The sequence below is a fragment of the Salvelinus namaycush genome, chromosome 17, assembly GCF_016432855.1.
Source record: "Salvelinus namaycush isolate Seneca chromosome 17, SaNama_1.0, whole genome shotgun sequence".
Classification (NCBI taxonomy): Eukaryota; Metazoa; Chordata; class Actinopteri; order Salmoniformes; family Salmonidae; genus Salvelinus; species Salvelinus namaycush.
The window spans coordinates 24,152,683-24,169,584 of record NC_052323.1 but is presented as its reverse complement, the minus strand read 5'-3'; the positions used below and the strand labels follow the sequence as shown (position 1 = coordinate 24,169,584).

Genomic DNA, 16,902 nt, shown 5'->3' with positions numbered 1-16,902 from the left:
GAAAATCTGAATGTTCTATCATAAAGTGAGAACCATTATTTTCCCTTGCTGACATGGCTGTTACTTAGAAATGCTATACGAGTAAAGGAATAGATGACATGCACTGCTATAAACCTGTCTCCAATATAATCGTATAGTTTACACAGACCCACCGCGGACCTTTGACAAATAAATCTTCGTGAGAAAAGGCGTCCCATGGTCTGTGTTGTCAACTAACTCAATGTATTCCAAACACAAATACTCCAGGTATATCTCTGGTCACCCCCAAAACCAATTCCTCCTTTGGCCGAACTACAAAAATCTCTGAAACTGGAAACACTTATCTCCCTCACTAGCTTTAAGCACCAGCTGTCAGAGCAGCTCACAGATTACTGCACCTGTACATAGTCCATCTATAATTTAGCCCAAACAACTACCTCTTCCCCTACTGTATTTATTTATTTATTTTGCTCCTTTGCACCCCATTATTTCTATTTCTACTTTGCACATTCTTCCACTGCAAATCTATGATTCCAGTGTTTTACTTGCTATATTGTATTTACTTCGCCACCATGGCCTTTTTTTGCCTTTTACCTCCCTTATCTCACCTCATTTGCTCACATTGTATATAGACTTATTTTTCTACTGTATTATTGACTGTATGTTTGTTTTACTCCATGTGTAACTCTGTGTTGTTGTATGTGTCGAACTGCTTTGCTTTATCTTGGCCAGGTCGCAATTGTAAATGAGAACTTGTTCTCAACTTGCCTACCTGGTTAAATAAAGGTGAAATAAAATACAAATAAATTAAAAACTGGTGGTAACCAGATGATCCCAATAATTTAGGTAGCCTAGTAAATGATGCCCCTCTGGTATTTTCTATTGTGAACTGCCTGGGACTCGTTGTTGTTTCCCTGTTTACTACTGAAATATATTTTTACTTAACTCAAAGACGAAATTAAATGCAATACACTGATCTCAACTAGGCTACACATGACCATTGCGGACCCATTGTAAAATGACAAGCTTAAAAAAAACGTGTCCCAATCCAACGTGCCCAGCTCTGCCCACCGGGGCTGCTGCTGCATTTTCTCATTCTATGAAGGGGGGGCGTGTGGATACGATCCGCCAACCCAACCCCAAAGAAGAAGAAGCGTTTCCGGTTGTATTTGGTTAGTAGGCTGCAGGAGAGAGGAAGTTGATTTTCAAAAAGTGATTGAAAAGGTATGTACCCCATTTTAAACCTGGACTATTTATAATTTGATACATCTAGCTGTCACCAGTCACTCACCCAAATGTTGAATGTTTTTGTTTACGTTAGGTAAAGCTGACTCAGGTTGTAAGCCTATTTTACAAGGAGGTAGAGCTTACATAGGAGCGTGTTAGCGTTACTAGCTAAATTAGCTATCTTTGCTTTGTTCGTTAGCTAAAATGTTAATTCTCGCTACTATAGCTCATCTTTTCATTATCCACTGCATTTGTGATAACCAGATACTTTAGCTAGTTGTTTAGACACATGTCATGCTTAATAAACCGTGTTAATGACCATGTTCTCGGGATAAGCCTACGCTTGATGAGCTGCCCTGCTCAGACCCAGCTAATATGCAAGCTAACCTCATTAGCTAGCTAACCAGTGGTTTTTGTTATTACAGCAACTAAACCACACATCAATTGGTTACTTATAATGTTTGTGGATAAACGTAGCTAGTATCTAAACTCACCTTCTTTCTCTAAGCAGAGAAGCACAGAGACTGAGATGGATTGTGGTGCTGTTTGGTTTTATTAGCTAGCTAATGTTAATAGGTTTCTATTTTTCAACAACAAAAAAACTAAATATTGTAAAGGCTCATGCCTAGTGTGTGTTGTGTTTATCAGATGTGACTGCTTGTTTTGTAACGTCATTGGTTTATTTTATTTCCCCAGATTACTGTTAAATTGGTCTCAAGAGCTTGAATTGGAACAGATGTAGATTTTTCAGCGCGTACTATATTTTACCGATTTTCATCCACACCTTTCCCATCACAACATGAGCAGTACAGTAAGTTCTCACCTTTACATCCCTCTCATTTTTTTAGGCACAGAGAAAATGTCAGTTCTGCTGAGCGCAACGTTGTGAAAATTCCTTGCAACTTCCAGTGTGCTTTTACTGTGTACACTGAGGCTGTACCTACTGAGGCTATTTTATCATAATGTAGGCCTACCAGAGTGGCCTAATGTGAAAAACGACAGAGAAAATGCATCCCATAACATTTTTAACATGTAAATGGCTGTTCTAGCATTCAGCCTACGGTAGCAGGCAATGTGTAGTGTTTGTTGTAGGCCTACATTCCTGCCACATGATAACCCTCCAAAAGTTTCATTTTCACTTAAGCAAAGTGGTCTGGTTACTAAGAAGCAGTACTTTGTCACAGACACAGAGGAAGAGAAGGACTGGAGCCCCCTCAAGTTCCAGACGCACAGCCAAGAGTAGCAGAGTCACCACCACTGTGCCACTTCGTGCAGCAGCCGCTGCTGAGACCATTGCTGTGCTGGAGAGCAGTAGGACTAGCAGTGAGTGCCAAATGCTTTATGCCTTTCTCTCTTGTTGATTATGGATATGTTTCAAACCCTTCTTTTGGCTGTGCAGGTGAGGAGGTGGTGGACTTGACATGTGAAGGTTCTGAGTCAACTGTGGTTGACTTGACCAACAATGATTCTGTGGTGGTGAGTTTGGGCGCTCTCTATGCAAATAATGATGTATGCATTAGCTGTTTTAAATGTATTGATACAATAAGCTTTTGTCACTGTTTAAAGACTGAAATGTTGACATTTGATTTTTCTATTTTATTATTTTCCACCACTTTATGATTGCGAATGGGGAGACCAGGTTGTCGATGAAGGTAATTCATTGTTTTCCTCAATCACAGAGATTTATATTTAGATTAACTATATGTTTTGACCCTCAAGTAATCATTCATCACTACATCAGACAAACTCAGTTAGAAAAATGCATGTTTATCTGCTAAATGGCACATATCAGGGCTTCGGGGCAGACGTGGACTTGGCGGTGAGAGTTACGTGCTGAGCAGTGATGAGGAGGGGGATGCCAATGGGAGCCTCAGTGCTGACCTCCTATCTTCTCTACAGGCCAGCAGTAGAGCCAGGTACTAACTAACAACCTCTCTGACCATGATAATCTTATCAGGTGACATATAAAATTGTTTTTTTTAAACAATTTTACTAGAATATTTGCGTTAGGGCACATAAAAGCATCAATCTCATCCGTCCATTTATCCACTCATAATATTGGCATGTGACCACTGAAATCATCACCTTGAGTTGCGGTAGATCCTGATTGTCTATTGTTCTCCACAGGTCTACGCCAGGTACAGTCAGCTGCCCAGTGTGTATGGACTCCTATGCTGAGGTAAGAGAAACATACTTCATTGTGTGTGTGAAGGTGACTATGCCAAACTGTTTCTGTAATTGCTGTGTAGCTCCAGAATGTGAAGTTGTCTCTTCAACTAAGATCCTGTTTTCCTCTTCCTCTAGATCATTGAAAGTGGCAGACTAGTGGTCTCCACAAAATGTGGTCACCTTTTCTGCAGTCAGTGCCTCCGCGACTCGCTGTCGAGATCCCACACTTGTCCAACCTGCAGAAAGAAACTGACCAACAAGCAATACCACCCCATATACATCTGAAGCCAAACACCCATGACTCATCCACTAGTTTCACCCTCTCCAAACCTGCGACACTTTGAGTCATAGCCGACTATCACTGCTCCCTACTGGACAAGCATACCTTTTCGTTTACATACACATTCAACCGATGTTTCTTCTACAATGACTCACTCTTATGCCAGCAGACATTCACCTACATTTAAAAAAAAATAATAATAATATTCCACCTATTCTCTTACTGCTGGTCATTCATTTCATAGTAATCAGATCGTTGTGGATCTGCATCACCAGTGACCACAACCAAGAAAAAACTAAGCTCAGAAGCTATATTACCTTTGATCAGATACTGTTTTAATGAAATGCCACATTTTAGAATTTTATTTTCATTTAGCAACTTGCTCTTTTTATTTTTATCTTAAGATGCCACATGTGTCGATGGCAATAGCACATGTGAATGGCACTTAAGTTTCACTATGCAGAAATCCCGCCACCATTTCCTGGTTGCTAAAACTGTAATAGTTAGCCTAATATCAGTTTATATAACAAAATAAGCTAGTATAGTGTAGAGAATCATTGTACTTCTAAACCATTGAAATCTATTTTCCATAGCCAAAAATATTGTTTCAGCTTTTTTAAGCGTGTGTACAAAACTGAAAGTAAGACTCAAAAACAAAACTTAAGCATAGAACAGATATACCGCTTCTTAGACTTGCTTTAAAGTAGAATAATAGATCTATAACCCAAATTTCTGTGCGAATTTGGTCTGGTTGCCCAAAAAGTTACATGTTGCCACAGAAGACCCCTCTAGCTCCAGTAGAAACATCTGATTATTGCTGCTGAGTAGGTGGATGTCTGAATGGTGGGTGTTGCTTGAATTTGGTCATCACCGTTGTTGTAAATAATTTTGTGTATGTGTGGATAGAGATAGATAAAGGATACGTTAATTTAAGGTTCAATAAAAATGTTGATTTGAAAGTATTGTTTCAGGTATCTTTGTGACAGAAACTGTGAGAAGAGACCCCGAGGTAGGAGAGTGCATTGTTGAGCACTCATGCTAACCTGAGTTTGGATGTACCTACTCATTCAAGGGTTTTTCTTTATTTTTACTATTTTCTACATTGTAGAATAATAGGGAAGACATCAAAACTATGAAACAACACATGGCATCATGTAGTAACTGAAAGTGTTAAACATATCATAATATATATTTTAGATTCTTCAAGGTAGCCACCCTTTGCCTTTATGACAGCTTTGCGTTCTTTCAACCAGCTTCACCTGGAATGCTTTTCCAACAGTCTTGAAGGAGTTCCCACATATGCTGAGCACTTGTTGGCTGCTTTTCCTTCACTCTGGTCCAACTCATATCCCAAACCATCTCAATTGGGTTGAGGTCTGGTGATTGTGGAGGCCAAGTCATCTGATGCAGCACTCCATCACTCCTAGGTATAATACTGTGGTAGCCATGCTTGTTAAGTGTGCCTTGAATTCTGAATAAAACACAGACTGTGTCACCAGCAAAGCACCATCACACCTCCACCATACTTCACTGTGGGAACCACACAGGCGGAGTTCATCTGTTTACCTACTCTGCGTCTCCCAAAGACACTGGTTGGAACCAAAAATCTCAAATTTGGACTCATCAGATTTCCACCGGTCTAATGTCCATTGCATGTATTTCTTGGCCCAAGCAAGTCTCTTCTTATTGGTGTCCTTTAGTAGTGGTTTCTTTGCAGCAATTTGACCATGAAGGCCTGATTCACGCAGTCTCCTCTGAACAGTTGATGTTGAGATGTGTCTGTTACTTGAACTCTGGAGCATTTATTTGGGCTGCAATTTCTGAGGCTGGTAACTCTAATGAACTTATCCTCTGCAGCAGAGGTAACTCTGAGTCTTCCTTTCATGTGGTGTCCTCATGAGAGCCAGTTTCACCATAGCGCTTGATGGATTTTGCAACTGCACTTGAAGAAACTTTTAAAGTTCTTGAAATGTTCCGTATTGACTGACCTTCATGTATAAAAGTAATGGTGGACTGTCATTTCTAAGCCTATTTGAGCTGTTCTTGCCAAAATATGGACTTAGCCCTATTTGGTAAAATACCATCTTCTGTATACCATCCTATACCATGTCACAACATAACTGATTGGCTCAAACACGTTAAGAAGGAAATAAATTCCGCAAATCAACTTTTAACAAGGCACACCTGTTAAGGAATTGTCTGTAGATCTCCGAGACAGGATTGTGGAGAAGTTACTTCGGGATGCTGGCCTAGGCAGAGTTGCAAAGAAAAAATCCATATCTCAGACTGGCCAATAAAAGATTAAGATGGGCAAAAGAACACAGACACTGGACAGAGGAACTCTGCCTAGAAGGTCGGCATCCCAGTCGCCTCTTCACTGTTGACGTTGAGACTGGTGTTTTGCGGGTTCTATTTAATGAAGCTGCCAGTTGAGGACTTGTGAGGTGTCTGTTTCTCAAACTAGACACTCTAATGTACTTGTCCTCTTGCTCAGTTATTCACTGGGGCCTCCCACTCTTTCTATTCTGGTTATAGCTAGTTTGAGCTGTTCTGTGAAGGGAGTAGTACACAGCGTTGTACGAGATCTTCAGTTTCTTGGCAATTTCTCGCATGGAATAGCCTTCATTTCTCAGAACAAGAATAGACTGACAAGTTTCAGAAGAAAGTTCTTTAATTCTGGCCATTTTGAGCCTGTAATCGAACCCACAAATGCTGATGCTCCAGACAATCAACTAGTCTGAAGGATAGTTTTATTGCTTCTTTAATTAGCACAACAGTTTCAGCTGTGCTAACATAATTGCACAAGGGTTTTCTTATGATCAATTAGCCTTTTAAAAATATAAACTTGGATTAGCTAACACAACGTGCCATTGGAACACAGGAGTGATGGTTGCTGATAATGGGCCTGTGTACGCCTATGTAGATATTCCATTAAAAATCTGCCTTTTCCGGCTACAATAGTAATTTACAACATTAACATTGTCTACACTGTATTTCTGATCAATTTCATGTTATTTTAATGGACAAAAAAATGTGCTTTTCTTTCAAAAACAAGGAAATATGTAAGTGACCCCAAACTTTTGAACGGTAATTTGTAACTTTCTAAGTATTTAAATATGTTGTACTACCAGCTACTGTTGGCTGACTCATTTGTGGCATGCATTCCCTCAAATCTCCACTAAGGGTCACTATCTTTTTGCACATGCTCTCAGTTGTCCAAGAATCCATAGGATAAACACAAAAGCAGCCTACCAAGGTCATTAAGACATTTACCTGTTTATGTAATTAAAGCATATAAATAGCATAATATCATTGAATTCTTACCCATTTTATTTATCAGGATTTTTTTTATATATACAGGGCATTTGGAAAGTATTTAGACCCCCTTGACTTTTTCCACATTTTGTTACGTTACTGCCTCATTCTAAAATGGATGAAATAAAAAATAGCAATTAATCTACACACAATACCCCATAATGACAAAGTGAAAACAGGTTTTTAGAAATTTTGGCAAGTGTATTAATTAAAACACAGAAATGCCTTATTTACATAAGTATTCAGACCCTTTGCTATGAGACTCGAAATTGAGCTCAGGTGCATCCTGTTTCCATTGATCATCCTTGAGATGTTTCTACAACTTGGAGTCAACCTGTGGTTAATTCAATTGAATGGAAATTATTTGGAAAGGCACACCTGTCTATATAAGGTTTCACAGCTGACAGTGCGTTTCAGAATAAAACCAAAGCCATGAGGTCGAAGGAATTCTCTGTGGAACTCCGAGACAGGATTGTGTCGAGGCACAGATCTGGGGAAGGGTACCAAAAAAATGTCTGCAGCACTGAAGGTCCCCAAGAACACAGTGGCCTCCATCATTCTTAAATGGAAGAAGTTTGGAACCACCAATACTCTTCCTAGAGCTGGCTGCCCAGCCGAACTGAGCAATCAGGGAGGAAGGGAGGTGGCCAAGAACACAATGGTCTTTCTGACAGAGCACTAGAGTTCCTCTGTGGAGATGGGAGAACCTTCCAGAAGGACAAACATCTCTGCAGCACTCTACCAATCAGGCCTTTATGGTAGAGTTGCCAGACGGAAGCCGCTTCTCGGTAAAAGGCACATGACAGCCCACTTGGAGTTTGCCAAAAGGCATCTAAAGACTTTCAGACCATGAGAAACAACATTCTCTGTTCTGATGAAACCAAGATTGAACTCTTTGGCCTGAATGCCAAGTGTCACGTCTAGAGGAAACCTGGCACCATCCCTACGGTGAAGCATGGTGGTGGCGGCAGCATGCTGTGGGGATGTTTTACAGCGGCAGGGACTGAGAGACTAGTCCGGATTGAGGAAAGGATGAACGTAGCAAAGTACAGATATCCTCGATGAAAACCTGGTCCAGAGTGCTCAGTGCTCAGTGCTCATCCCACAGTTGACAGTGCATGTCAGAGCAAAAACGAATGTACTTGTCCTCTTGCTCAGTTGCACATTTTGTGGTGTTGTGTGTAGATTGATGGGGGGGAACAATTTGATCAATTTTAGACTAAGGCCGTAACTTAACAAAATGTGGGAAAAATCAGATTATTTTCCGAGTGCACTGTAAGCTTGAGGGCTAAACAATATACAGTATATTATAATATATATTGATAATATAGCAGCTGCTCTATGTCAATGGATTCAACTTTTATTTGAGGGCAACTATTGAACTTTGTCTGTGTAACAATCCCCTTCAGTTGTTTCCTGTGCTTTAAAGTTTGAGAGCAAAGAAGCAAACATTGTTTTGACTACAAGTCCCTTCATTCAAGTAGGATCAATGATAATTGATATATTGGTGACAAGGTCCTCTCCTCCAGTGAGGTTCTCAACCTGGGTGCGATATTTGACAGTCCGCTCTCGTTTGAGGCGTACATCAAAAGTGTGACCAAACTTGAATTTTTCCATCTACAGAACATTGCCAGGTTACGACCTATGCTTTCACAACATGCAGCTGAACGACTCATCCACGTCTGTATCTTGCTCTGCCTGGACTATTGAATAGCTCTGTTTGTTGGTGCATATGCCATGTGTCTAAACAGGCTACAATATGTCCAGAACTGTGCTGCACGTGTCCTCACCTACACCTCCCTCCGTGAGCACATCACTCCAGTGCTGTTCAACATCCACTGGCTCCCCATATGCTCATGCATTGACTTTAAAATACTGATTCACACCTACCAAGCTATCCACAACTCTGACCCAAGTACCTGTCTGACATCCTACCATCCTGCAGCCTTCGCTCCTCCAGGTCCATCTCCCTTCAGCATCCCAACATCAGACTAAAAACTATGGGTGACAGGGCTTTCAGTTGTGCTGCTCCTCGGCTATGGAACGCACTTCCAGTCACTGTCAGGGCTGCAGAGTCTCTGGCCTCATTTAAGGAACAGCTAAAGACAGAGCTCTTCAGAAAAGCTTTCAAAGACCTCTGTTAATTCAGTTCTCCTGCCCACCGAATCTGACAACACCTGTATATAGCTTTGATTGTTGTCTGCTTACAATCTTCTGTGTTTTGGATTGTTTTTATTATTATTTGTACTACATTTGTTATTTTCTTCAGCACCTTGGGTGTGAGAAGCGCCTTACAAATTAAATTAATGATTGTTATGCAGGTTCATCTAATGTTCCTTCTCAGTGCATCGGTGTGTTACTTGATGAATTTATTAGGAACCACATGGGGCCGATTTCCTGGACGCAGATTTAACCTAGTCCAGGAGTAAATTCTCAATGGAGATTTTGCATGGAGCTTGTTTTCATCCAGGATGATGCTTAATCTGGGTCTGATAAAATGACACTGTCATATTACATTTTTTCTTTAAATGACAATTTTCTCTTATGAATGTTTTTGACCAATTTTCTAATGCTAGCCAAGTGTGTATTTTTAACACCCAAACCATACCATTTCAATCATTAATCAATCTGTCTGATTACATAGTGGGAATAGAAATTCAATTGAATATTAACTATCATTACATTGTAATTACATAATAATGCATTTGTTACATTAATGTTTTATTGTTATACATTTTGTGATTATGTATATTAGCCTTTTTTTTTTTTTTTTTTTACAATTATTATGATGCATATATATATATATTTGTATTATTATGATGTAGTCCATGATTTCAGCAGAACTGCCCTAAGTGTAGGCTAATACGAAAGAGTTAATTCTTAAAATTTGTTGAGTAGCTGTGACTAGGGCTACACTGTGATTGGGCAAAAGTTCTGAGCTGGGATGGACCTCCTTTCCCTCGGCTGTTTGTTTGCCTGCGGTCGATTACTGGATGGCAAGGTCTGTTAGCTCACTTATTGCAAAAAGGTATTTGGATGCAAATGAAAATTGCGATAAAAGATAAATTAACAGGTTAGGCCTACAGGGTCTCTTCCGAAATTCATAAGGGTAGGAGTTAACTGTAGCCTACCGCGAGCAGAGGACTTTTATTTATTTAGTTTTTACGCACGCGTTCTGTCCGGTGTGGTGGTCTCGCACGAGCGTTATGTGATGACTGTCATTCAAAAAACTAACTAGATTTGATCTCTCGAATGTTTGATATTGACGTTCAATAGTGTTCTTTGTATTGGAGGGTACAATTGTTTTCAATAACTGAGCCACCGGTACTTGAGCGACAGTGCGTGCAGTTCAACATTTAGTGGATATTGATTTGTTGATTATTTGGATTAGATCACCTTTGATGCAAATGTAAAGGCAATAAGAATGATAGACTTGCCGTAAGTGGGAAACCGATTCAATACAAATCATTGCTGCAGGACATTTCAGGTAAGTCACTACTTACTAACTTGTATTATTTTAAGATGTGTTATTGGCCCTGGTTACAATGTGATTATTTTTAAGCAGCTGATTTTAGAAGGATGCATGTTTGTTTTAGAAAATGCATAAGTAGACAACTGTTAATTGCTACTACAGATTATTACTAATGTTTTACTAATAGGGCAGTACACAGCTGTATTGCATAAATCAAAATGTTTGTGTTCATCATACATTATAGTTAGTCTATATTACCTTATAAAAGCTATTATTTGTTGTCCACTTTTGAGTGTAGAATGTTGTCATGCCACTGATTCACCATGTCTCACTGATCTAGAGCGGAATGTAGCCTAGTGGTTCGCGAGTTGGGTCAGTAACCGAAAGGTAGTTCCAAACTTCCGAGTCGACTCTGTGAAAAATCTGTTGAGCAAGGCACTTAACCCTAATTGCTCCAGGGGTGCTGGACAATGATGACCCTGGCCTCGACCCAACTCACATGGGACATGTTTATTTTATGATCTATGTGGATGGTTCATTAGCAGGTAGATTAACTTTAGTTTATACATCAGCATCTATAACCAATTCTAATACAATGAGTTAGGAGGACATGTCTAGTTCCCCAATAGCAGATGCTTTAATATAACAGTCAATGTTATGTTATGTTGATAATTCTTATCAAAGATTACATTCAAAACTCTAAAGGATGTTCATAATTTCAAATGACTTACAATTTGATGTACAAATTGGCAGAAAGAATAACTCCTCTATCCAGAAACAGAGGGTCATATGAACAGAATAAGAGCTGCTCGTTTGAATGAAGATCATAAATAAAAAGCCTAAATTGCTTTTCCAGAAACACATTTTCTAGTGTTGGGAACAGAAGTCTTGTATTTTCCAGTTAAATGATTAACAACTTGTTTTAATGTCACTAGTTACACGACTGTAAGTCTGTTATATTTACTCAATGCCTTGACTCTCCCACTTCCAAAGAAACGTTTGTGAGATAATATTGTTGTTGTAAAACCGTATCCAGTAGCTTAGAGATGATGTGGATAAAACCAGTATGTGTTGTCGCACCTCGTCTCACTGTGAATTGTCTTGTTTTCTCCTTATCCCAGATTTGAAGTGCTGAAACCTGCGATCCAGAAAGAATGGAGCATTTATGGATTTGCCTGCTCATTTGTGAAATAATCCTGTTGTCGGACTGTGCACGGGGTAAGTAGTAACTTAGTAGTAAGCAACAATAACAACTGAAAGTGTTTTAAAGAGTCACTTTCATTAAAACTTTTTTTGATGGAAAACCAGATGTTTAAGGCTAAGTTATAGTGAGACACCTGAGTTCTGGTCTTCGTTTTGACAGTTCATTGCAAAAGTGATATATTTTGGTCTTTTAGTAGTAAATCTAGCTCTTTCCCCCTAGCGGTTCAACTCTACCATTGAACTTTTGTGATGTAGAGGCACCTTGAGAAGGTGCCTCTACGTCATCTTAAGGTAGGGGTTCGGTGTGAAATACACTCCCTTCTAGATGTGCTGGGTGGTACCACCGCAAGGCTTACGATAAAAGCAGGTGACAGCGGGCCTTATTTGCCAATGGTCTTGGTAAGTGGAGTGTGCCAATATATTTTGCACGATGCTTCCTTGAATAGACTACTGACGTTACACAACATTCTAAAAGGCAGTAGGGCACATTTCCACATATGACCAAATACAACGTTTTTGCTTACCATTTCATACATATCTATGGGCTTTTACTAAGGGAAAAAAACATGTAAACTATGAGGATTATATGTTTCTATTCGTAGCTACATCCATCGTAACAAGAAATGGATGACAATGGTGGTCGTGTCAACTCATTGTATTTTTTCCTAACCGCTATGACTGGTGGTGCAGGCTGCTAAGACTGTTGGCTCATAGTTCAATGGTTGAGATTTGTAATACCACATGGGGCAGGTATACATTTGTCTTATCCTTTGTTGACAACATTCATCCCATGCCGACACACTTTTTAATTCTGAAAAGTGAAAGCATACCTGTGAGAGGAGTCACCCTAGTAGTAGGTTTTTATACAGTACCCAAGACGGATCTATGAGATAATTTGACTATTGGGAAAAAGAGCTACTCCGTAAATACGGCAATGCGGGTTGTATTGAATTGAGCCCCTAATCTTAATTTTCAAGGTGTGTATTACACTTTTCTTCCCAACACAATACCTCAATAAATGTAAGTCCACATTTCAAATGTTTTCTGTGCACCCCATGGGGAAAAGAATTTACACTGCAAGTGGTAATAGATAGCAGGAACTCAGCGCCTTACCACTGTACGCTAACTGTCTAGAGCCGTATTTGCTCGCAATGCACATAATTTTATTATCAGAGCTTTCCAGTGGACTTCTGGTAAGTATGCTTTAGTGAAAAAGTGTTGGGATCAGATACAATTAGTTTACAAAAATGAATATTTATGAGCAATTCCCTCTACCCACAACCTTTCACCTGAAGTAGATCTGTAGGCAACCATCTTCAAAAAGTGCCTCACCACAGTGAGGACTGATGATATCTACGACAAGCAGCTGATTCACAACTTTGTATTTTTCTGTACACAATTGTGGTTGTGTAACTCAAGTTAGTGATATAGTCCATTCGGGCTTAGGGCCTACCCTCCATTTTCTAACGGACCTTGCCTAGATCACACAGCGTTTGGCACCCTCTGTTTTCTAATGGACCCTGCCTAAATCACACCTATTGACTGCAGCGCAGTGTGCAGATAGTGTACTCCTCACCCTCCTGCTGCCCAAACACCTCACCCCTCCTGCTGCCCAAACACCTCACCCCTCCTGCTTCCCAAACACCTCACCCCTCCTGCTGCCCAAACACCTCACCCCTCCTGCTGCCCAAACACCTCACCCCTCCTGCTGCCCAAACACCTCACCCCTCCTGCTGCCCAAACACCTCACCCCTCCTGCTGCCTGCTCTGGCCTGCCTTTCTGTATGTCTGCCTCTCTGTCTGTCTGTTTGTGGGGAAAGCAAGGGGACATGGGGAGCCAAACGCACGGCGCTCAGGCAGATAGGATCAGTGAGTCACACAGCCAAGCAGTCACGGAGACGCTTAAGCAAAAGTCAACAGAGACCCATAGAGAGCAATGCGATTAGATTAGGCAATTTATGTTTGTTTGCTGTGCAATGCCACAGCGTTTCTGATCGTGAATGGAGCAAGGCGGCAAAGATAGCTGTGTGCTTAAAGGTAGAAGAGACAAACTTACTGGTCTTCCTGGTGATGATATCGGAGGGGGTTCCTCACTGGGTTAGCCTAGCTAGCGCCTCACTGGGGTTAGCCTAGTTAGCGCCTCACTGGAGTTAGCCTAGCTAACGCCTCACTGGGGTTAGCCTAGCTAGCGCCTCACTGGGTACACAGAGGGAGAGATAGACGATGGCATGCGGATATTAGAGAAACAAACTTCTTCCTTTCTTCATGAAGTCTGATATGACAGGTTTGATAAGACTGAGACAAGCATGGTGGTTGTACAGAAAACAAAATAGCTCAGAGATACTAAAACCGAATCAGAGATTATTTTCCACGTGATCTGAGATACTTTGCACTCCATTTGACCCAATGCTGGGCTTTGGACATACTGTGGGCGTTCAACAATGTCAACTCAACATACAGTAGAACATTTTGAGTCCACATCAAAACATATGACATTCTATAATTATTTTGTGACCTTAGTTTCATACCTTCAGATGGGAACTTCAGGAGTAGAAAAGGAACATACTTTCAAAACTACAGGACACGTAACAACACTTTTCTTAGAGTTCAGGTTGATTGCTATGATGTGGAGTAGGGAATGCATTTTGAAAGGTTGCTGGTTCGAATCCCCAAGACGACTAGGTGAAAAATCTGTCTGTGCCCTTGAGCAAGGCCATTAACCCTAATTGCTCCTGTAAGTAGCTCTGGATAAGAGCGTCTGCTAAATGACTAACATGTCATTCCAAAGGAACAACAATAACCCTTGACCCCATTTGAGTTCTCCCCTCCTAAATAAGAGTTTGCTGGTCCTGTGTGTCCTTGGTGCACGGGGAATGCAGAACATCACGTCAGATGACAAATATTTTCCGCTACATGCGGAAGCACAGTTTGGGCCCAGCTGCCAGAGAGGCATATGAACTGTATAAGTTGAGTTATGCAATGATTCAGGGTCTGCATGGTCGAGAGAGAGACCATTAATGCCGAAATGTGGGTATTAACATCTGTGCCAACTAAATGGGGAAACAAGTAAGTCATGGGATAGTTACCATAACAGTTAAAAAAAAAAAAAAAATTATGATCACAAATGAAATTGAACTGCATTCAATTTGGTATCGTTGTCTTGTTTAGTAAAGTCCGACTCATTATGACGTACAGGATCGTGGTGCAGAAAAGGTAGACTAAATACTACCAGCATTGCATTTAGTCAATGGAGACGGGCAGCCATATGGACACGTGGAGATGTGGGGGCTTTTGGAGGTGGAGCTGTTTGGTTTGTAGGGGCCTGCTGTGCTGTTTGTACAAACTAGGACCACCGTGCGGCTACATGCTGGTGTGTCAATGAGAGGCAGACCTCCAGGATTCATGATTGAGCATCTGGACACATCTTTATAGAGTAAACCACCAAATGGGCTGATGCTCTAAACGTATACAATGAACATAAATACAGTCTGCTTATCTAACTATCTTGTATTCCTCTGAGCCTTCTAAAAGTCAATAGAAATATAGATGAGGTTGAGTCCCTCTCTCTCCTTCCATCTCTCCTTCCCTCCCTCCATCGCTCCTTCCTTCGATCTCTCCCTCCCTCCATCTCACCCTCTTTCCGTCCATCCCTCCCTCAGTCCCTCCCTCCATCTCTCCCTTCCCACCTCACACTCCTCCCACTGCAGCAGTTTATGGCTAGCTCTAAGCCAGAGGGAATGTGTGAAGTTAATTTAGAGTGTTGGAGAAACATAGCTGAGCCACTGGGTAGCCTTTGGTCCCTTCACAGCTCTGTAGAATATCCACAGAGCCTGGAGTGTGGGTTAAGCAAACAGTAGTTACATTTAGAATAGGGATTGATGCATATGTCTTGATTAAAGTCAATGTTATTAACAATGACAAAGTGTGTGTATTGAGACAAATGTGTCATAAAATGTAAATACTATATTGCACTGTTATAATAAATTCCTATTGGCATTTCCAGGAAATGATGCACACAAAACCATCAGGCAAAGCTCAGACATAAGCCGTCTTCCAGACATGACAAACAGAGCTGAGTGTGAGTGAGGAATGAGAGATCTGCTCCAGTTCATGTCAATGAGGAGGATAGATCCATAAAGCAAGGCTTCTGTCAGACTACAGGCCATAAAGTGATTATTAGCATGTCAGATGGTGTTTACACAGCAACCATCTTTCTCTCGCTTCTCCTTATTAGCATCGGGCTGCTAATCACATTCCCCAGTAATGAAGCTGTGTTACCCAGGAGGTCGTAAATTGATTTAAGACTGGGAACAGCATGTTGCTGAGTTGAGGATGTGGTGATTAGGAAACAAAGTCTGGCTTCAAAAGGAACTGAATTAAACAGGAGCTCAGATAAAGTCAATGTTAGTTTAGCACGTCTGGTGTTTGTGTTTTAATGTGTCCATCAAGACACCTCAGGGGTAGGTTGATGGTTTTTAATCCCACAATGGCAGAGGGTGGTATGGGGACACCCTGCACTAGTCCTCCTGGTACAGAATCATGGTGTTCAATGCGACTGGGATAGGTGCCCTGTGTAGGAATGAGGAGAAACAGCTCAATTAGAATAGAGGAGTGAAAGATAGAGAGTTCTCCTGCAGTCCAACTGGCCTACTGTTTTCACCAGTCCTCCCTGCAGTCCTCCAATCTTGTCTGACATGACTTCCATTAGGCTAGCCAGAAGCATCTACCCCAGTCTGCGTCAATCAATGTTGCAAACACATTAGCCACTGAAGGCAACATCTTTATATTGTTGCGGATGTATTGGAATTATGCCACACCCACACTGACATACTTTCCAGCCTGAAATAGCCACAACATAGACAGGCAGACTAGAGGTCTGTTGAGTCTAGGTCAGACACAGCTTTGGCTGGGCAGCAGGAGGGTGAGGAGGCTGGGTGGCAGGAGGGTGAGGAGGCTGGGTAGCAGGAGGGTGAGGAGGCTGGGCAGCACGAGGGTGAGGAGGCTGGGCAGCACATACTCTCACAGACAGTGCATTGTGTCGTACAGTGGTGAAACAATAGTTTATTGTTGGTGGCTAGAGCCTGTGTTTGGTCATTGCTACAGGTCAGAGGGCAGCAGGGAGTGTGCATGCCTGACCTTTCACCAGGGGCTTACAATAACACACCAGTCCTCCTGCAGATTCTGCTTTTTCTCCTCTTTGTGTGCCTTCAGAGAGTATTCACACACCGGTACTTTTTCCACATTTTGTTGGGTTACA

The 16,902-nt window shown here is 41.2% G+C and overlaps 2 protein-coding genes across 3 annotated transcripts in view; both read left to right on the top strand.

The window, feature by feature from the left end:
* The first annotated feature begins 1,118 nt into the window (after positions 1 to 1,118).
* LOC120062069 (E3 ubiquitin-protein ligase RNF4-like) lies at positions 1,119 to 4,614 on the top strand. 2 transcript variants are annotated; one of them, XM_039011876.1, is made up of 8 exons: positions 1,119 to 1,203; positions 1,903 to 2,017; positions 2,391 to 2,529; positions 2,606 to 2,682; positions 2,846 to 2,858; positions 2,999 to 3,122; positions 3,334 to 3,385; positions 3,511 to 4,614. In XM_039011876.1, exons 2-8 carry the CDS (start codon positions 2,006 to 2,008, stop codon positions 3,658 to 3,660), a joined length of 567 nt encoding a protein of 188 aa, XP_038867804.1. In that variant the 5' UTR covers positions 1,119 to 1,203; positions 1,903 to 2,005; the 3' UTR covers positions 3,661 to 4,614. The 2 variants fall into 2 exon arrangements, with proteins under 2 accessions (XP_038867804.1, XP_038867806.1); XM_039011878.1 differs by lacking the exon at positions 1,119 to 1,203 and adding an exon at positions 1,280 to 1,300.
* A 5,343-nt stretch (positions 4,615 to 9,957) lies between these two features.
* fgfrl1a (fibroblast growth factor receptor like 1a) overlaps positions 9,958 to 16,902 on the top strand; it is a 90,957-nt gene continuing 84,012 nt past the window's right edge. Inside the window, exons 1-2 of the mRNA XM_039012506.1 lie at positions 9,958 to 10,457; positions 11,564 to 11,660. Of these exons, the coding sequence (XP_038868434.1) occupies positions 11,597 to 11,660 (64 nt within the window). The 5' untranslated portion in view covers positions 9,958 to 10,457; positions 11,564 to 11,596. The remainder of the gene's footprint in view (positions 10,458 to 11,563; positions 11,661 to 16,902) is intronic.

Excerpts from the sequence above, each read along its gene's own strand:
- LOC120062069 (XM_039011876.1), top strand. Across the intron at positions 2,530-2,605 it reads GGAGAGCAGTAGGACTAGCA|GTGAGGAGGTGGTGGACTTG; the intron begins GTGAGTGCCAAA and ends TTGGCTGTGCAG. Across the intron at positions 3,123-3,333 it reads CAGGCCAGCAGTAGAGCCAG|GTCTACGCCAGGTACAGTCA; the intron begins GTACTAACTAAC and ends TGTTCTCCACAG.